General features: G+C 39.4%; 1 protein-coding gene across 2 annotated transcripts in view; it reads left to right on the top strand.

Moving 5' to 3' along the window:
• The first annotated feature begins 21537 nt into the window (after positions 1-21537).
• AP3B1 (adaptor related protein complex 3 subunit beta 1) overlaps positions 21538-21899 on the top strand; it is a 153891-nt gene continuing 153529 nt past the window's right edge. For both annotated transcript variants that reach the window (XM_074532249.1, XM_014267994.3), the window contains exon 1: positions 21538-21799. In XM_074532249.1, coding sequence (XP_074388350.1) covers positions 21669-21799 — 131 coding nt within the window. In that variant the 5' untranslated portion in view covers positions 21538-21668. The remainder of the gene's footprint in view (positions 21800-21899) is intronic.

Raw genomic sequence — 21899 nt, forward strand, 5'->3', positions numbered from 1 at the left:
GCATCCAGTTGCCAGCACTCTTGCTCAGGTGAGGGGGAAGAAAATCCAGGCGTGCCAGGAGGGTGGAGAAACTGGGAGAAGGGGACAAAACCTGCTGGCGAGCCATGCCAGACACCGCTTTGCCAGGATCACATCGGCCCATGCGCTGGCAAAGGCGCAGCAGATGCTGCCCAGGCCTTCCTTCTTCTGCTGCCCTGAAATACGCCATTCTGGAGCCTAACTTTGGGCCAAGAAAGCCACACCACCACCCAAATGGGCTTTGACTCTCTACAGATGGTTTTCTCAAGGGCTGCCGCCTTAGCTGACTCCAATCAGACCCTTCCTTCCCCACTTAATTCCCCCTGACATCAGCAATCCCTGTGTTCAGGGAGATGCTGCAGACATTCAGGCAGATTTTGTACATTCCCACCATACTCCCCAGGAAGGAGCTGCCAGTGCTGTGGCTCCCCTTAGACTTTCCTTACCAGCAAAGAGGAATTGGGTTGGCAAAAGTGAGAGAGAGAGAGAGAAAGAGAGAGACAGATTATTCTGGGTTCTATAAAATGTCTGACCATGTGTCTTCTCAAATTTGACTGAATTTCCATCCCATTCCCAAGACATTTCTGGAGGAAAACCAGAGGGAAATAGATGTTAGGCAGAGAGGTAGAAATAAGAAATGTAGAATTCTAGAGAGCCACACATTTATGCCACCCCTTTGGCCTGTAGAAAAGAGGAGCATTTCCCTCCAAGCTCTGCCTTGGCAGCCCGCCGCAGCCCACTGGCAAAGGCAGCCGTTTGCTCAGCTCTTGAGGCTTTGGAAGGATTTCCTTAGGCCGATAGATTTTTGTGCTGGATGCAGGCATTTCCAGCTTTCTGAGGGGAAGGAAACATTGAAACAGGATTCTTTGATTTCCAGGCCGTGGGCAAAGCCAAGAGGAGCAAAAGCCCCCCCAGAAAGGAGGAGGGGCAGACAGGGAAGAGAAGCCGCAAGAGGGCTGGCAGCGCCGAGTGTCCCTGCTGCCAACCGCGCCAGCCGCCCCGTTCGGCGGGAGGCCCCTTTCCCTGCGGCCAGTGCAAACGGTGCGCAACTTCCTGCTCCTTCTGCTCCAACCTGCGCCTTTGCACTAAAACAGGCTGACCCTTTGCAAAGGCGCCGCAGGGCAAGCTCACGCCACTTGCACCATCGCCCCTCGCAGCCCTGCTCAAGCGTACAGCCCACCTCAAACCCAAACAGCTCCCTTCAAACCCAGCCTTCACAATCAAACCTTGCCATGCCCCAACCAGACACACTGCATCCAAGTAGCAGCAGATCCATCAAAGCTTCCTTTGATGCTGCTGATCAAATTCCAAATAGGATGCAACAAAAGGAGGAAGACATTTCAAGGCATTGAAACAAGAAAGGTTGGACTCATGGGCTGATCAATTCACAATGTGCCACTGCCCAAAAAGACAGAAATTTGCACTTAAACGGAGATCTTGGCGCTTGCTTCAATGGTGTGTACTAAATTGACCAATGTACTAAATTGACCAAGTTTGTTTCCTATCTTCCAGGGTGTTTGAAACCATCAAGGAAAGGAACAAACACAGGAGAAGACATCGGCCTCGCAAGGAAGCAGAGCCTCTCCCCAAGAAGAAAAGACCAAATTAGACAAGGCTGCAGTTTGTCCAGGCCTAGCAAGGCTTAGGCGTCAATAGGACTAGATAGGAATAGGACTGATTTTTACGCTTTTAGACTTGTTGAAATTCTACTTAGTTAGTTTACATGATAGGAATCTCCTCCATTTCTTAGTTAAGTTACATGCATATTATTCAAGATTCTTTAGTAGTATTAGATTTATCAGTACCTGCAAGACATTTAGTGTTAGTTACGATCCGTCTTTTACCATTTTACCTTTATTGAGACAGAATCTGTTTTTATCATTAAACCGTGTTTGTTCCACTTTGTCTTTTGGTCTGTGTGAAATCACTCCAGCAACGTTTGTTCCATTTGCCTGCTGTTGCAAACACAGCACACTCCCTGACAGGAGAATCTGGGCACGCACCACCTCCCCCAGGCACAGCCCCTTGCTCAGCTGGCAGGACTGGCAAAGTTGTGTCTCCTTTACTGCCAGGGAAAGAACGCGGGCGCTTCATCCTTTGACTACTAAACATCTCAGCTGCCAGTGGAAAGGGAGGCTTTGTTTAATTCAATCAATTGGATCTAGATGACGGCTCTGCTCTCACCATCTTTTCTGCCTCAAAGCAACGGCTTTAGTCATTTTGTAGCCCAGCAACATAACTTTAATTCATTTTGGGGGACTGATGGACCTGACCACCTTGGAGCACGTTTCTAGAACCTCTCCGATTCTATCACATTCATAACCACATGCACCACAAAGGCATCAGTAGTTCAGTTTCAGTTTCTCTTGAAAGGAACACTCTCCCGCCCTGGGCCTCCACCAATCTCCTCAGCTAAAGCAGAGCGGCTGGCATCATTATCCTCTCTCTGGCTTCCCACACTTCAGGTATTTGCAGCAAAGAAGAAGCAAAGTCCCTCTTTTATCTAGCCCAGCAAATGGCACTGCCCAGCAAGCCTTTGGTGGCAGGGGCTGTGCAGGGTGGAGAGGGGGCCAGGGAGGGGGCAATTGCCAGGCTGCTTCTGGGAAGCCCAGGCAAGCTTGCCCTTGTCTGATGGAGCCAGTGCAGCTGGCCTTTGGAGCCTACAAAGTGTCTGCCTGCCTTGCAGTGCCACTTGGTACAGCTGCCCCCTCACTGTGCTGCCCTGTGCGCAACATGCAGCTGGGAAGGAAGCAAGATGGGCACTGAAGCAAGATTTGCTTTGCCTTAACAATAGGCAGGAAAGCAGCAAAACTGGCTGGCTTTGGTCCTATCTGGCATCTAAGTATGAAAAGAAACGTGAAGGCCATCAGTGTGGAATGGCAATTGTGTTAATTTTAGTGTGTTGAAGGAATCAGATCGTATTTGATAGAGATACTTAGCTTCTCCAAGGGAGCTGGCAGAAATACATAGAAATTGTGCATTACCTCTTTAAATCTGTGATTACATTAAAGCAGTTGGCGTTCTCAGAGATGTCTGTTCTCAATGTTGTCATTACTTTCCATCCTCTCGGTAGTAGGTTTTTATACATGTTCTCCTATTAGGATCGGTGTGACTGTCATCTTCTCTGTATATTATATGTAACTGTATCTGCTTACAAAAAATATCTTGTCCTAAAACTCAATCATCTTCATACTATAGGTTAAAATTAGTTTTATAAAGTATTTTAGTTTTTGTACATTGTAGGTAGTCAATTTGTTAGATTTTAAACCTGTTCTCTTGCAGCCATGAGAGACTTAATATCTGAGGTAGTCTAATGTGCCTACATTTATGTAACAGTTGATGTTAGGTTTTTTTCTACTATATCGTATATTCTTTTGCTCCATATATCTTCCTGTTTGCATATGGCTTCCTCAACTAAATACCTTTCTAATTTAAAAAAATTCTATATTAGTTATGTACTTAGAATAACAAAAACACAAATTAAATGGCTCCACACATAACTGACAAATGAAGAAACAAAAGATATAGCATATGGTAATTATAATAAATGCCTTAACTAAAACTTTGTAAAATTAGTACCTCATCACTCATTTTGATTTGTCTGTCTTATTTAGATGGAGATGTCTCACCACTTTGCTGTAATTTAGCTTTAATAACATCTCTGTTAAGTAGATGCCTGTTGAACAGATAAGCATTATGTAAATAATGACACTTCAGCAGTGAATTAACTTTCTCCTCTGCAATTAAGTAGCTGTCCATCATATTTATCAGCTCACTAAATCATCTTTCTCTATCTTCATTATTATGTATTAGCTATGTACACTGTTAGGCCATGTAGTAACTGCTTTCCAGTACTAGGTTTGAGTCCTTCACATACTGATGGTACTGGGTAGAAAAGAGAAAACAGTAGTGGCTACTCAAAAATCTGAGGATGGGTGATTTCTAGAGTTATGAAAAACAAAGGCATGTACTTGACTTCTACAATAATAAAATGCTGGGTTATTGTAATTGTATCCTTTGTCTACAGCTGCTTTACTCACATTGCATGCGCATCTACAAGCTTCATATTCTGCTTCGGATTTGTCAGATTCAGGTTAATTTTATTTTGCAGTGTTCATTCTGGGATGGAGACCAGGGAAAATAGGAGAAAAAGTCTATGATGCTTTCTTCAAATTCTTCCATGTTACTTACAGTATATGTTTTCCAAAACCTGAAATTCACAGAATCGCAGTTGTAAAGGGTAAAGTAAAATTTTCAGTTCAATTATTTAGATTTCTCATGTACCATGGACTACAAAGCCTTATATGGCTAATCCAGTTTTAAGCCAAACCCATGGACTTTAAACCAAACAAGTGAAGAAGAAAGTAACCATTTAGTTTTCATCTGAATGTGCTTTTAAATTTGTTTGTTTTCATTACTATTGTGCTTACCTTGGGTAACTCCATTCTTTTTTACCATTTGCTTTGCCCTGATGAGATACAAGTACATCCTAATAAAGTAATCTTTCATCTTTCTTTTGGTTGCCCAGTCAAACTGAACTGATAAAATTCTAAGTTTCTCTAAGGCTTTATCTTTTCTTCAGAGTTGCTGAAAAATTTTGTTTAGTCTCTTTCATACCCTTCTTTGTCCACTGAAACACATGTATTAGTTAAGTGGATGGGGCCACTGGTGGTCACCTAGCCCAGCCTCTCTGCTCAAGCACGGTCTGCTGCACCAATGGTACTCAGGATGCTGACAGCTTTTGAATATCTCTGGAGAAGGACACTCCACACCCTCTCTGGTCAGCCTGTTCCAGAGCATGGTCATCTGCACAGTAAATAAGTTCTTCATCATGTTCAGGTAGAACTTCCTGAGCATAAGCTTCTGTCCTATTGCCTCTCGTCCTATTGCTCAGTACCACCAAGACAAGTGCATCTCCCCAGCACTTTTCCTTCAGGTACTGATGGACATTGATGATGTCCCCTCTGAGTTCTATTTCCTCAAGGCTGAACAGGCCCAGCTCCCTCTGCTTTTCCTAAGAGAGATGCTCTCTCAACCTGCGGGCAGTGCTAAGCTGTTGCTAATGCCTAAATTAATTAATTTTTTAAAAAATCACATTTTTTGTATTCACAGCAGAACTGAACAATTTAGTCCTGTAGGTACTACTACTTATTTTAACTACTTTCATGAAATGCAGCCTAGGACTCCACAGAAATGACAAATTTCATTCTAGTTGTGTAGCAAATTATTTGACTTTTATGTTTTCCCTTTATCCTGGGATTAGAATTCCTTCCAGTATATTTCCCTGTCTTTCTTCCTCTTGTTTCCAAGAGTTCTGAAGTGTACCATGATAGCATATTCCAACAGTTCTTCAGACAGATGGTCAGTTATAACAAAGAGAATCCACAAATATGTCTTAATCTTAAAAATAGTATCTCTCTTCAATTTTCATGTCCTTTTGCTAGTGCTAAGGTCTGTTCCATATTCAATGAAGCCAAAACTACAGCTCTCTCAGGAATAGATTTATGATTAATTTTTTTAATATTTTGGGTTTTTTATAGCTGTTTGTTTTGCTGCAAAATTGTTTCCAAAAGCATTAACATCATCATTTGGCATACACTTCTGTATGCACTGAGCAATTTCTGGATTTCAAATGAGGTAGCTCATTAATAGAAGTTTAGCCAGGCTCAGCAAAGAATATCTGTCTGTTAGTTCCTTGCAATTCAAATAAAAATATGAAAAAAATGCTCATATAGTCTATGAAATGAATAAAGTAATGCATTTTTTCCCCTGAAATACATAGTGGCTACAGTTTTTCAAGATTTGAAATAGGGAGATACTAAGTTAAGGTGGTAGAAGTAGTGATATTCTCCTCATTGAAGAGATATTTTTCCCAAGCTAGCTTTTGTTCATAAAGAGATAAGTTATATGCATTTACATGAAGTAAATTACTACAGTATCTCCCATAATTTTAAGATAAACAAAACCAAGAATCAAAGAAATAACTTACCAAGCAATCTGTGCAATAGAAATATTAACCATTAAGTAAGTAGCAAAAAATATCTTAGATTTCTCCTTTTAGGCAGCCTAAAATAACAGCCTAAATGGGATCCTGCCACTTATTGAATTGTGCATAGTTAATTATAAAAGCTTGGAACCATAAGATTGAAATTCTGTCTTTTTGCAACTAGATCAAGGTCATGCTCAAGAATAATAATCTAGAAGTAGTGCACTGCACAAAGGCAGTCCTTGAAGAGAAGCAATGAGCTTCTTCCTCCAAGAAACACATCTGAAAATTTTAGATTAGTGCAAGTCAAATAGTTGGATGGAAGAGACAGACAAATTTAAACATGTGACACATAGGACCCTTGCAAAACAGAACCTTGAATTTTTGTTCTTGCAGAACAGCGCCTTGAATTTCATGCTTCCTGACAGCAAAGACAGCAAAGTTTATTTCGGTCACATTTGGAAGTTGTGTATTAAAATTCATACCCAAAACTTCTGAGTGGTTTTTGCTGTCCCAGACAAAGTGGCTAAAATAGTTTAGCTAACTTAATCCACTCCTCCATAACCATGTTTCTGGGATAATCTAAATTTGTGCTATTAAGTGAAAGAAGAGGTGGGGCTTTTTTCACTGCAAGTTCATTAGCTTTAACCTCAATTTAGTTAATATTTTATTATCAAAAAGAGACATCCAGTAAACAATAAGACAGTTTTAAAAACGTAACTTCTGGACTGAATCTCTATCACTATTAGCCATAACTATCACAATTACCTATCACTGTTTACTTGGGCTCTTGTGAAAAATCTTAACACACCACATTCTGTTCTCTTCTCCCTGTGCTGAATGGCCTAAATTAGTTTATTGGTAATTTTACTCTATCCGTTACATTTTCTCAAATGAAAGCTACAGTCAAGAGTAAACCTCTCCAGTTCTATATAAAAGTTTTCCCACTTGAATAAGCACAAACCAGGAGGTTTTTCAGGAGTTCAACTAAGTTCTGCTATGTCTAGTTTTTTAAAATACATTTTTATGCTAAAACATCAAGCCTGTAGATTGCATAGTATTAAACTTCACACACCTAATTTAAAGGTAAGAGAGGTTGAGTTTGAAACAGTGATCCCAATTCATCATTCCGTTATTTTCCACTAGTTCTACATTCTTCCTTCCTTTCATTCTTCATCCATCTACCTTTTTGTCTGGTGCATTTTTGGTACTGAAAAAGAAATCCAATTCAGCTCAGAAGTAAAAACTAACCTGGTTTTGTAATTTCATTGTGCTTCAGTTTCCTGGTGCAACTTGTTATATCTCATATCTATCATATAACTATAAGACTACTTGCTTCACAAACAATTATCACATATCCTAGGCACACTGAGGTATTAAAAAGTCAATTTAGGTAGCTGCAGTTTAGCTATTGTTCTACATAGTACTCTATTATACCATATGACTCTTCCTTCTATTAGGGAACTCTTGCTTTATGTAGTAGAGAACCAGGATGCCAGCTGAACTCCAAACCTTGTTACTAAAAATGTGGCAAGTGGGTCAGTCAGGATGTGAAGCTAAAAAAAAAGAACCACTGAGAAACTGTTCTGTGGTGTCAGATCTGTTCTCACAGAAGCAGCCTGCAACCTGAAACACACATTGTTGTAGCTCTACAGATTTGCCCCTTTTGGCTTCTCACTGCTTGGGGGACAGGATAGTGTCTGTGGTCTCTCTGCATGAAACAGCTTGTCACAGTCTGGCTGATACAAAAGTGGTTTGCCTAAAGTCACACTCAGTTCCTGTAGGCAGGACTGGTTTTCCTTAGAATGGACGCTTTTCCTACCAAATCTGTTACCTGTTTGTGCTGAAGAAGGTTTCTGCAAACACCCCAAGGTAAAAGGATAGCATTTTACTGTGAAAGTTTGTCTCATTCTGACTTTTGCTGCTTAAATTCCTGAAGTATTAATACTGCATTAACAAAACATATTTGGACTGTTCATCTTGAGGGTTTCTTGATTTGGAAATATGAAACTGCATGAGCTGGAGTTCCCTCAGTTATTGTTCCAAAATGGGCTTTCTTTTATGTGGAAAATGCTGCATGTATATGAGGAAAGTTATTAAATTAACATAAGCTAGTGATATAATGTTCATGCTCTCACTGATATGGAATAGTATTGCAGAGATTTCTGTGGGTACTACCAAAAACATACTACTTGAAATCAATTTTTCTTCACTTTAAACTTCAAGAGCCTGTTGGAATACAGCGAATGGCTGACAGCCAATGAATGTTACAAGGACCAACAGAAGGCTAACTTTTTGGTATGATTGGTATTTTGCAGTGTGTGAGACAGCATTTATAAATCATCTACCATAGCAGGGATTATGTGCTCACAGCATCAGGGATTATGTAGCAGGTAAATTTTCCTCAGCATCAAACCTCTGAGGAAAATTTACCTGATAAAATTCAGCACAATGACATCTGAAGAAAGTGGACGCATTGGATACAGGAATCTGCATAGGACAGTGTTCACAATGAAAATGGATTATCACAAAAGAACAGCATATATTGATGATCCATTGGAAAGTGCCATTACAGAAAAGTTTGAATTGTGACATAAATGAGAACAATTTATCCATAGGATTTCAGAAAATTAATGGCAAGTAATGACTTAAAATTTGACTCCTTTGAATTTCAGACTCCTATAATTCTCCATACAACAAGTTTCTCACTGACAATACAAATAAAATCTTCAGATACTAAGTAGAAATAGTGATTTGCAAAACCAAGATATCTGTCATTGACTGCAATCCTGAAAAGGCATTACAGGCCACAACATACAATAAAGTAAGTTCCCATTCTGAAACTCTCATTCATGCAAGCAATCCTTGCTCATATAAGTAACTGCAATAAAGTTAGTGTGCCCTCTAATGAACATATACACAAACCAGACCCCACTATTCTGGTCATCCCACATCAAAAAGAGACCTAGAATGAAAAAGATTCATTTTTACATTGGAGTCTGTGAGTCTGTGTAACACACAGGTATGTGGAAAAGTATGTTTAAAGCCTACATTGATGCCTTTTTTAAAAAGCAGTATCATCTTTAGGTAGCTGTAAGAAGACTAAAATACAGATAATATTTTGAACATAATGGTTAATTTAGGTCGATATGCAAAGCAATGCTCATATTTGCATTAATGCAAAAATATTCCATTATCACATCACTGTTAATCATTCTTCTATGCAGCAGTTAACCAGGGAATGTGCTTGTTGTCCCTATGAAAATGAAGTAAAAGTAGCGTGTTGCTTTTTCTTCATGATATTAAGGAATGGAAAAGCTTTCACAATGTCAAAAATTCAAATACATAAGTGGACTCAAGTAATTCTTCCCTATGACTTCTTATTAAAAAAACTCCAAACCATATAATGTAAACTTAATATGCAAAAAATGTAATAGTGTTTAAAGCTACAGATATGCTTGGCTTTTAATCAGGTTGGCTTTTCAATCTTGGCTTTTTAATCTGTTTAGGCTGGAGAAAGCAAGAAATAACTAAGAAAACAATCCCAACCCACACAGAATGTCACTAGATTCAGCACAGGTCAGGTGAATGCCAACAACATATACTCAATCCCGCACAAAGGCTGTTTCACTGTGCTTACTCTGATCTCAAAATTGCATGTAAATGCATATAAAATATTGACAAGACACTGCATTCCCTGTGAAGCCCCAACATCCCCTGAGCAAAATAAATAACTCATTGTAAATAAATGCTGAGCTACTCCCATTCTCCACATTACATCTTTACAATTAATCTCACTTTCTGTAAAGGTATTACTACATAAAACATACAAGAGGAAATTAGCAACAGCTGACTACCCCTTATCCTGAAGTATAAAAGCTGACTAGTTATGTTAAGTATTTGATAGAATCAAATGTTCCATGTGAAAACATCTACCTCTTGTGCCCAAAGTTGGAACTGCCACAGACAATTTTCATTAACCAATCCAGAATAAAGCTGCTACTACTACTACTACTATTATTATTATTATTATTATTATTATTATTATTTCCCTTCAATGCTGATTCATACTAATAATATAGTTCTTCATAGTGTAAGGATAGTGTGGATCTTTGCACAGTCCTTTTCTCTCTATGGACTTAAAAATCAGGGCTCAGTGAGGGACAGGGTCTCCTATGGAAGAAGGCCACACCAGGAAATCACCACATAAAAAAAAGTTTCAAAAGCATAGATTTCTAACATAAATAAGTTAAATTAGATGCCAAAGCTAAGGTCATTTCAAAAATCTTAGAGTAACTTCAAGACCAAGAAGTACCTGATGAATATGAATTTCTATTTTGCTGCTAGGAGGCTTAGAATGCTGATTTTATTTAATGTGGGTAAAAATCAGTAAATGGAATCAAAATCTTTAGAGAACCAGATTTGGTGTATTTAACCTGGTGTTTGGAGATGTTGGCAAAGTTTTCCATTTTGTATTCCTCCAAGCCTTCTTCTAAAACTTTGTTTTATAGGCAAATTATTTCTGATTTTTTTTTCTGTTCCATAAAGTTTTCATACTTTTTTTCCCCTTATTACTTTAGAAAAGATTTTCTGTACTGCTTCTATGTCACAGTCTCAATTAAAAGAGCATTAGAAAGGCCAGAGTGGGCCAGAACAAGAGGTCATCTCTTAGTCTCCTGCCTTCAAAAATGAGAGATATGAGATTTCCCCTAGCGTTCCTTTATTTTTGGTATCACACTTCTAACTTATCAGAAGTTGACTGCCACTCAGAGAAAATAAAAAGGGGAAACAATGTACAGAAAAAAAGGAAGAGCAGTATTGATGTAAGTCAAAGCAGTGAAGAAGGGATGCACTTAGGTAGCCAAACTATTGAGTACCTATATAACTTTAAAATTATACATATTGTTGTTTCAGGAAGCCTGAAAGTTCATCTCCACTTAGAAGAGTTTTGCTGTTATACTCTCTCCTGATATATTGCCTGAATTCAGACACACTTCAATGCATTTGCAAGGACTTGGGTAAAAGTAGCCTGTTCCTCTAATTACCAACTCTGCTTCAATTAATTTTTGCTGAAAAATATTGAAGTCCACAATTCTTTTGAAAAGCAAGTATATAAGTATCATAGAACCACTAAGGTTGGAAAAGACCTCGAAGACCATCAAATCCAACCTCTGACCTACCACCACCATGCAAAATAACCATACTACTAAGTGCCATTTCTTGAATGTCTTCAGGGATAGTGAATTCCCACTTCCATTCCAATGTTTAGCTACACTTCCAGTGAAGAAATTTCTCCTGCTGTCCAGCCTGAACTCCCCTGGTGCAACTTGAGGCAACGTCCTCTCATTCTGTCTCTTGGTGCCTGGGAGAAGATGCCAACCTCCACCTGCCTAAATCCTCCTTTCAGTCAATTGCAGAGAGAAACAAGGTCCCCCCTGTGTTTCTTTTCTCCAGAATAAACAACATGAGCTCCCTCAGCTCACCTCACAGGACTTGTCCTCCAGACTTTTCACCAGCTCCATTGCCCTTCCCTGGACTCATTCAATGTCTTTTCTATCATGAGGGGCTCAGAGCTGGACACAGCATTCCAGCTGTGGCCTCACCAGTGCTGAGTACACAGGGCCTATCCCTGCCCTGCTCCTGCTGGCCACACCATTGCTGATCCAGGCCAGGATGCCATTGGCCTTCTTGGCCCCCTGGGCACAGCCTGGCTCATGTTCAGCTGCTGTCACCAGCACCCCCAGCTCCTTTCCAGCCACTCTGCCCCAGCCTGTGGTACTGCCTGGGGCTGTTGTGATCCAAGGGCAGGACCCAGCACTGGGCCTTTGGCCTCAGCCATGATCCAGCCTGCCCAGATCCCTCTGCAGAGCCTTCCTGCCCTCCAGCAGATCAGCACTCCCACCCAGCTTGGTGTCACCTGTGAACTGTCTAAGCGTGCATTTGATCCCCTTGTCCAGGTCACCAATGAGGGCATTAAACAGGACTGGCACTAGTACTGGCGGCTGGCCATCAGCTAGATGTAACTCCATTCACCACCACTCTCTCAGCCTGGCCATCCAGCTACTTTTTACTCAAGAAAGAGGAAAAGAAGAGTAAAAGAACACCCATCCAAGCTATTGACTATCAGCTTCTACAGGAGAATGCTGTGGGAGAGAGTATAATAGCTTTACTGAAGTCCAGGTAAAATACATCCACAGTTTTTCCCTCAACTATTCAGCAGGCCATCTGTTCATATGCCCCAAAATTTTAAGAATTTAAGAAGTGTTTAGATGATGCTCTCAGCAGAGGGGAAGTCTTGGTGTGACTTCCCCTCTGCAGGAATAGGAGTTGGCCTCAGAATGCTAAAAAAATTGCTTGGAAACTGCAAAAGGAAACTGTAGTTTGGTCTTTGTCTCCCTCTTTTCAAGGAATTGGACATTATATACTAAGCTGTTTCAAAGAAATGCCTTTATCAAAGCAGAAAGAAGGTGTTTGTCACCCAGGATGAAGTCTCTATGCTTTAACTTTCTTCAGTTCCCCCAATCCCAAATCTAACTGGATGTGTGCGTGGGTAAGGTTGTGTTCTCTAATGCTCAGCATTATTTCTGCCCTAAAAGCAAAGCCTAATACAGAAAGCTCTGCTGAGGAGAACCAGATGCAGACCACCCTGGTCATTGTGTAGGTGTATTCCCTGATGTCCCAAATGGATTCCTCACCCCACTCCTATACCCTCACTATTGGACTAGTGTGCCAGATTTGTCTATACTACATGCTCAATTTTGCAGTTTCAAAGTAGTTCCTTTTCTTGAACTCCTTTTGAATGTCCTGGTAGACATACTCCTTTGTACAACACTGACTATTAGTCTGGCTTTGCTTTTTCCATCCCTTTATTTTTCTAATAGAATAATTATTACAAGACTTGCTTGTTGTGAAGCAACTCAGACCACTAACAAGCAATGTTTTTTCTCTGTAAAACACTTTTCATTTTAACATTATTCTCTGTAAAAACCATTTTTCTCTACCCAGTAAAAAGGGGTAATGGAAATACAGCTGTCTTCTTTCACTAGCATTTCATGACTTAGTCACTAATGATAAAAAGAAAGAAGATATGCAGACATCAAAGGTTATGGAAGCAGTCTTTGGTAGAAGTTAAATCAGTCCCTTAGATAATGTATGTGCTAATTTCTTTTGTGTTTCACACAATGTCTCATTTTTCAGCTGTTGAACTGTGTTATAAAAGGAATAGCTACACATTTATCTAGCTGCAATAGGAATAGTGAACTGAAATACATAAGAACAGATGCACCACCAAAGGTCTGTCTAGCCTCAAATACTTCTAAGTATTACGAGAATCAGATTCTTATATATCAGAATGAGAAGACTATATAATGAGATTTCTCTGTAACAAACTTGTGGTTCAGGAACTTCCCAAGCCAGCAATGTTTCAATAACCTTTATGTTCAATAACCTCTTCTTTCATGATTTTGTCTTCCTTTTCTTTGAACTCATGGAAACTTCTGCATCAACAGTACTTCTGGCAACTATCAAAGTACATATTCAGTTGTGCTGTAGAACAAGTACCTCTTTATTTTGGACTTACAATCTACTGGTTTTATCTGCTAACTCCAAGCATATGGGATAATGAGTCACATTCTCTGTGCAATTCATGACTTTATAGATATAGATCATAAACCAGAATGATCTCTATCAAATGTCTATTTTCTAGGCCACAGACTTCAAGTCTATTCAGGTTTTTTCCTCTCATATATAGGTCATTCTTTATCTTGATCTTTCTATATCATTTCAAGTTTTGTTAAATACATCCTCTGATACACTGAACAGGACTAACTACAAATTTATTTTAATGCAGCCTATGCTCTAAAAAAGGTTTATGAATACACATTGAAAATAGTTTCAACAGTAAGAGCTTATAAATGTGCATTATACTTCCTTTATTTTAGTCTTTGAAATAGTAAATGAAAGAAATTTACTTTTCTCATCTATTTATACATTCCTTTTTAAAAGTATGGAAAAATATGTATTGACATGATTCAGTGAGAGTAAAAAGAATAAGCATCAGAGACGTAGTCAGATATTGCTATTAAAATTTTCACTTCATTTATTTGTCTTAATTTATATATTAATTATTTAAACTTTCTTGTAATTACACAAACATTCAATACTATTCAATTTTAGTAATAAATGAAATTAAAAGAAAGATAATAATTAACAATAGTAATGATCAGAAAGTTTATTAAAATAATATATTTTAAAAGGAAATTTTTCATACAAGTGACTACAAATTCTCTATAATTTGCATTTCCTACTTTTTTTCTGAGAAACAGGACATGTTGTCTGAGCAATAACTCTTAATCATAGGAAAAAAACTTAAGATTTAGTTAACTCGATATATGAGTTAGCTTTTGAATCTCAGTTGTAGGGTCCTGAGAAGCCCTCACCTCGTTCTAGAACAACCCAGAGATATTGTTCAACAGAAGACACAATTCCATGGCCTTGAGAGTCCAGGTTAGGAATGGCTGCTATTCAGATGTGACTGAAAGGGAAGTGTTTGGCAAAAAAAATGCTGGTTTGTTTGGTTCTTTTCCCCCTTTGTCTGAAATTATCTTCTTTGTATCTAGCCTTATTTCCAAGACGTTATTTCAACTTTCTCACGCCTGGTGTCTGCCAGGAAAATAATTTATTGACCTTTTCATCCCTTCAATATACAAGTGCACTTGAGTGTAGCAACTGCTTAAAGACCTTATTCTCAGCCAGTTCATTATGTTCTTTCTTGAAACTATTTATAAATTACCATACATTTAAAAAAATCTGTTATGATAAGTAACGCAAGCGTTTCACCCTTAGGAAAATGTGAAGACTAACCATTTTCTAGCGTTATGCCTTTAATTTCTCCCTTTGTTTCTCCTGCAATAAGAGACTATCCTATGTTTCTTACACAAATTCTATTACAATCTTGTTAAGAATTTTATCTTCTGTGATCACCACCTGAAAGAGCCACCATAGTTTTCTGAGACTTCATTCTTCCTTTTTGCTCCTTCCAGTTTCTAAAACCAATTTCTGCTTTCTCTTATATAATTCCATGTTCCACTTTATATTTTGTTTTAAAATACACCAATACCTCAATTAAGCAGTAACAAAAGGAATATTAGGCATAATGTGAGGCTGCTACTGAATGGAACAGGAACCCCAGTGACAGAGGTTCCATAGAAAGTAGAATTACTGAAATTCTTTGCTACAGTCTTCACTGCCAAGGCCACCCCTTAGAAACTCTAACCCAGAAGATCAGGAAGAAGGTTTGAAAAAAAAGATGGACTTTGCTTTGGTTGAGAAGGATTAGGAGAGACCATTTAGTCAAACTTAACATCCACAAGTCCACAGACATATCCATGAATGCTGAAAGACCTGGTGGACACCACTGTGAGACCATCTTTGAAAGGTCATGGAGATCAGGAGAGGTGCTGAGGACGGGAAGAATGCACATGTCACCCTGGTCTTCAAAAGGGGCAAGAAGGAGGACCTAGGAAACTACCAGCCAGTCAGTCTCACCTCAATCCCTGGGAAAGTAATGGAGCACTTCATTCTGGAGACCATCATTATCCACATGGATGATAAAAAGGTGATCAAGAGTCATCAACGAGGAGAAATCACATTTGCTCAGCCTGATTACTTTCTACAATGAGGCAAGTACCTGGACAGATGAGGGGAAAGTAGTGAATACAGTCTACCTCAACTTCAGCAAGTCTTTTGATACTATCTCTAATGACAGGAAAACACAAGGTCTTGCATCTGGGGAGGAACTACCCCAGGCACCAGCACAGGCTGGGGGTCCTGGTGGACAAGAAGCTCTCCATGAGCCAGCAGTGTGTCCTGGTGGCCAAGAAGGACAAAGGTATCCTGGGGGCGTTAGGAAGAGCATTGCCAGCAGGTCATGGATGGTGATTCGGCCTCTCTACTCAGCCCTGGTGAGGATACAGCACTCCAGATGTTCTGGGCTCCTCAGGACAACAGAGACATGGAGCTCCTGGAGCTGGTCCAGCAGAGGCTATAAAGATGGCGGGACTGGAGCACGTCACTTTTTAGGAAAGGCAGAGGGAGATGGTTTTGGTTAGCCTGGAGAAGGCTGAGAGGGGATCTATTGATGCATAAGTATCTGAAGGGAGGATGTAAGGAGGGTGGACCAGGCTCTTTTCAGAGGCGCCAAACAATAAAACGAGAGGCAATGGGCAGAAACTGGAACACAGAAATTCTACTTGAACATGAGGAAGAACTTCTTTACTGTGAGGGTGCCTGAGAATTGGAACAGATTTCCCAGAGAGGGTATAGAGTCTATTTCTCCAGAAAAGAGATTATTCAAAAGCTGTCTGCACACACTCCCAAGTACCGTTGGTCTAGGGAAACCTGATTGTGTAAGGAGGTTGGACAAGACGACATAGAGCGGCCCTTGACAACCATACTCAAATCTGATGATTCTTTCTGATTCTGTGATCTCCTTAAATAGGTGCTTTTCTGGCTTTTTCCCCCCTTCATTTGACATCACACATGGTGAATGCTGTAGAAATAAGGTGTTACTTTTGAAGGGTATTGTGCTCCAGCTATGGGGGAAAGGGGCATGCTACATTATATATTAATCCAATATCAGTAAAACCTATTCTGGTACCACTGTAATCTATACCAGGACTAATGCATAGTTTACTCCATGCCAAGAAAATCACAATGTGCTTACCGTGTGCTTGTAATACACTAGCCTCCTCTCTGCCTATGACCAGTTGCTCAAAATTGCCTCCTTTCTCTTTTTATTATTCCATATACTGTAATTGCTGCTTATCCAGCAATAAACTGAATTACAGTCTCAATCTCAAGAACTGAATAGAGGTTCTTTAGGAGAGATCTAAGATGACTGGAAGACACAGAAACACTTTGAGATCTTATAAACCTGTTGTTCTTTTTATTTATCTCTTTATTTCTGCCAAACAACTCACTTGCAGTACCTTTAGAAATCAAACATGAACACAAATACGTATTACCTGTACTAGTGTAGCTTAAAGGTAGAGCATGGAGGATGTGCAGGTTACACAAGCAACACCAAGGTCGAAGTCCTTAGTAAGTCTGGCTTGACTTGCTTTAAAATCTCAGGATCCAGTAAGACACTTGAAGTATTCCAACTGTGAAGGCATGTATTTCAAGAGCAGCCTAACTCAGTGGAGAATCTAGATAATGGCAGCACAGTAAAGAAGAGATGTTATAATAAGCACATAAACCACATCCATGTACCGTCTTCTGAAAGTCTTTAATCTAAACTAAATTAAAGTGATCATTAAATAAATGTACATTACAAACTGTAACTATCAAACTAAAACACTAATTAAGGCAGATATGTTACAGTATAAATTGTTTATCTAGGCACAAGGTTTTAAAAAGTTATTTCAGCTTCCTTACTTAAATTGGTTAAATATTTTGTTGTAACTGCAGACTCCATGCTTCTCTAGATTAAGAAAAGGAGAAGATAAATCGGCAAACCCAAGCTATCGTTGTTTCACTAATAGATCTATGAGAAAACCTAGAATTTATATAGAAAAGGCCAATCAAGACTGAATCTGTAACTTGTGATTTCTTCAGAATGATAGTTATGACTAGCTGGGTTACTTGAGAGAATCCACCACACCCTGAATTTCTTCTCCTACTTAAAACAAATCTGAGAAAAGGCCAAATGTTTTCATTCTTCAGGAGTAGGGTTTTTAAAATATAGGATATCATGCAATAAACATCTGAACACAACTTTTAACATTTTAATCCTATTATTTGAGGTCTGTGAACATTTCTGTCATGGGACTAATGGGAAATGGTTGGCAGTTGATTTAGGTTTCCTGCTTTGATATCATATTTGATGGTATGATATTTAAATATCTGGGAAGGTTAAACAATGGAAAAATAATAAATAATATTTTTAATTACAGTGGAAGTTTTGAAAACTGGTGCACCTTCCATTTTACATGGATTTTAATCACCATCAAACACACCAAAGATCTGACATCAGTATGAGAGTGTCACAGCACTTATTCCATTGGAGACATTTGTATTTCTGCAATACTCTTTAATATAATCCCAATCTTTTTAATTCCAAGATGTTCTCTATCCAAAAGTAATACTTAATATTGTTTCCAGTTCTACTAATATCTATTTTGCATGTTTATGCCTGAAGAAATTAAAAAGAACTCTACAACTGAAGAACTGTTTTATTTTTCAAATGTTTCTGTTTTGTGTTCTGTTTTTGCTTTTTGCCTTCTACTTTCCTATTCATCATTTAGCTAAAATCCTCATAACCATTTGAAGGAATATTAACTGATGAAGATAAATATATATTGTATCATTTTATAGTTTACAGAAGAGTTGTATAATAAAAAGAATAAAAGATAATTTGAAGTATCCTGATTTCAAGAGTTGATAGGCGAACTCAACTTCTGTGACATGGTAGCCAGTCCTGCTAAGAAGGAATAGAGAACTGGTACTTTTGGGAAAACCTCATTTGCTTTCATTACAGTCACAAATCTTGATTCACTGGAGGGAGGCAGAATAAAGTGTTTTTCAGGCTCAGGACTACTGGAAGCTGAGTTCACGCCTCAGATTGAAAACCCATTATGTCAAGTTGGAGAAAGAGTTCTTGGTGCTTAATTTTAAAATAAGTTATTATGCATCAGGTTTCTAGAGCACTACTGAAAGAAAAATCGTATTACAAGAAGTTTGGATTGTATCATTACTTACCCTTTATCAATTACATTTACAAGACAATACTCTTAGACATTTGTGTAGAATCTGCAATACCTGCATATTTTCCATACATGAGAGTCTATTAGCAACATACAGAATACGAGCAAAGCTTTTAGTAGCTTGATATTTCTCTTATACAGAACTTGAATTCTGAGACAAACAACAATTAAAAAATAATTTGCAATACATCTCATGTCCTTTTCATGACAAATAACATACCAGTAATCTGAGCCACAAGAGGGCACACAATAAGCGTCTGGCAGTCCAGTGGCCACAAATATATATAACTTTGTTAAAAAACACTGCAAAGTATCTTGTGTAAATGTTTCAGAAAGCCTAGAAAAGTTAATGTTTGTTGGAACTACAAAATTAGTAGAGCAATGTAAATTTTTTCCCCTCAAAAGCATACATATGCACGACTTTTGATGAAAATGCTTATGTGTTTATCCATAAAAATACATCCTCTTTTCCACTGAGCCTTAGAAATTATTTCTCAGTGCAACTAACTTCTAAAAGCTGTGTCCATGCTTGCATGTCTCCACATATTGTATAGTTGTTAGCTTCTGTGTGAGTGAAAAGTAAGAAACCATGTAAGTACGAGAAAGTAGGTAAGTAGATTTATAAAGATGGTATGAATAAAGGAGGTGAAATAGTTTCAGAAAAAAAAGCTAAGTGGAAACTGAGAAGCAAAAGCCTTCTATGGTCTCTCTTTCAAGCCCTGTCTGTTAATTTTCTTATGCTGTACAAAACTTTGAAATATATAATACTGTAACCAATGAATGTAAGTGGAGAATTTAGATCTGGAGTAATTGGTGTTCCATGATTCTGTAATTTTGACAGAATAATTGCATACAATAATTGCATACAGATATAAATTCAATGTGCAAGTACCTTATCACTGCAGGGTGATTTTGAAGACATAATTTACACAGGAAAAGGCTATTCATTGAACAGTTGTGGCGCATTTCAAGCTAAAACTAGATCAAGAACTGATAGCAAAAGCTCATAGCTAACATTCCTGATAGGAATTTTCAATTACACTTAGTAAATCTTCAGGTAATATTTAAGTGAAGCTCTGCATTACGATTTCCTTCTCTTTTCATATCACAGTCTCATGTTCTTCCACTTCAATAGCCATTTGTCCTACTTTTGCCATTTGTACTCCCATGAATTACTCTGACAAATACTACAACTCTATTGTTTTATTTTTCCATTCACTCTAAGAATACTTAAGTAGTACATATAGTAAATACTATGTAGTAGATATACATGGTAAAAAATCCCTAGTTTATTGTACTTAAGGAGCTTTTAGTGCTAATAAAGCCTTATTTTATGAATTTATACAAAGAAGCAACCTCTTGCCTGAGAGAACAAGTAGACAGTCTTAAATGAAACTAGAATAGATCTACCTTACATACTGTTGACTTGGCCTCCTATAGATGACCCCTTCCTACACTCTATGTGCCTGGCACACAAATACAAGACATAGCTAGCAACCTCTTCATGTAAACAAAACCATGTTTGGAGTCAAAGTTCAAGTGCCGTCTCTGTTACAATTTGAAATAAATAGGCACGGTCTGAAAAACAGAGACAATTTCTAAGGACTGCTGACAGGAATTCTCAGATCCTTCTGTAGAGAGAAGTGGGTGCCCATTTTTGTCTGGTTCAAATCAAATTCTCCACAAGCCTACTCTGGTCTTTGATGCTTTAAAAATCAGAATGTAGAATTCTCTCTGGCTCTGTATGACTGAGATGTGTCTGCCTCAAATCAAACCACAGAATGAGTACCAATATTTCCTGTGACGGTTTATGGTAGTAATAATAAGGTATTTCTCTCTACAGGGGAAGAAAACTATGATGACTGCTACTGTAAACAATGCAAAAGGCAGAACAATAATAGAAGTCTGAAAAACCAATAGGCAAAATGGAGATAGTCAAGAATATTCACACTGGCACTTTCCCAATCTAAACCATGACTTTCGAAAAACAGAGCTACACAGGAAAAAAAAGCTGTGGGAGATCATAAAAAAATTAAAAATTGGCACCTGTAGAAGGCAGGTATTGAGAACAGCTACCTTTATAGCAGCTCCACACTCTTAACAAATCCTTTACTGGTAAATCCTTTTATAAAAAGGGTTAAATAAAAATATAAATTTTAAAAAAAATTTGCTTGGTAATGCCTCAGTTTCAATCAGAAAAGTACAAGTTGCTGAAAAGCAAGCAAGTAAAAAACTGCTTCAGAGAAATATGAGACTCCCCTCCCCCTGCCTTTTTTTTTTTTTCTTCTCTGCAAGATAAAAAGTATTGATTGTGAACAGGTAACCTTTTGGAAATCGGGTCTGTTCTAAGGAGGAAAAGGTTGCACTCTACTAGCATATGTCAGGAGATGGACTGAAGGCTGCTCTAATGAACACAGATTACTCCTGAAGTACTAAGGGAGATAGGAAAGATGGACGTAGGAAAACAGAATTGTAAAAAGGAATTAGGAGAAACTTCCCTCAGAAGACTTCTAACTATCCTTTTATACTTCTGGCGCCGCATATGTAAGCAGCTTGCTTCTACCGTCAGCGTGGAGTACTGGCATTCGTAACACGGTCCCTAGAAGCCGCAAGCGAGCCGACGCCCTAGGCCAAGCTTTGCCTGCTAAGGGCCCGGCAGAGGCCGCGCAGGTCGAGGCGCAGCGGCGCCACCCGGCCCGGCCCGGCCCGGCCCAGCCCTGCCCTTCCCTTCCCCCGACCCCGCGGCCGCGGCTCCGGCCGCACGTCCGGGCCGGGCCGCCCCGCCCCCCGCCGCGTGACCGCCCGGCTTCCGGGGAGAGCGCCGGGCCGGCAGCGCCGCGGGTGCCGCCACGGAAACTTTGGCGGGGCGGGCGAGCAGCCGCTTCAGCAGGGGCACCACCATGTCCGGCAACGGGCTCTCTTACAGCGAGCAGGGCGGAGAGGCGGCGCCCGAGCTGGCGCAGGAGGCGGCTCCCACCGTGACCCCCTCGGCTCCTGCGGCCTTCGGGCTCTTCAGCAGCGACACCAAGAAGTAAGGGGGCTCGCGGGCGGGCGGGGCTGGGCATCCCACGGGCAGGGACAGTTCCCGGGGCCCTGGCCGGGAAGCCGCGCCTCCCGCTTGACTCCCGTCG

Source organism: Zonotrichia albicollis, chromosome Z (assembly GCF_047830755.1).
Source record: "Zonotrichia albicollis isolate bZonAlb1 chromosome Z, bZonAlb1.hap1, whole genome shotgun sequence".
In the NCBI taxonomy this organism is placed as follows: Eukaryota; Metazoa; Chordata; class Aves; order Passeriformes; family Passerellidae; genus Zonotrichia; species Zonotrichia albicollis.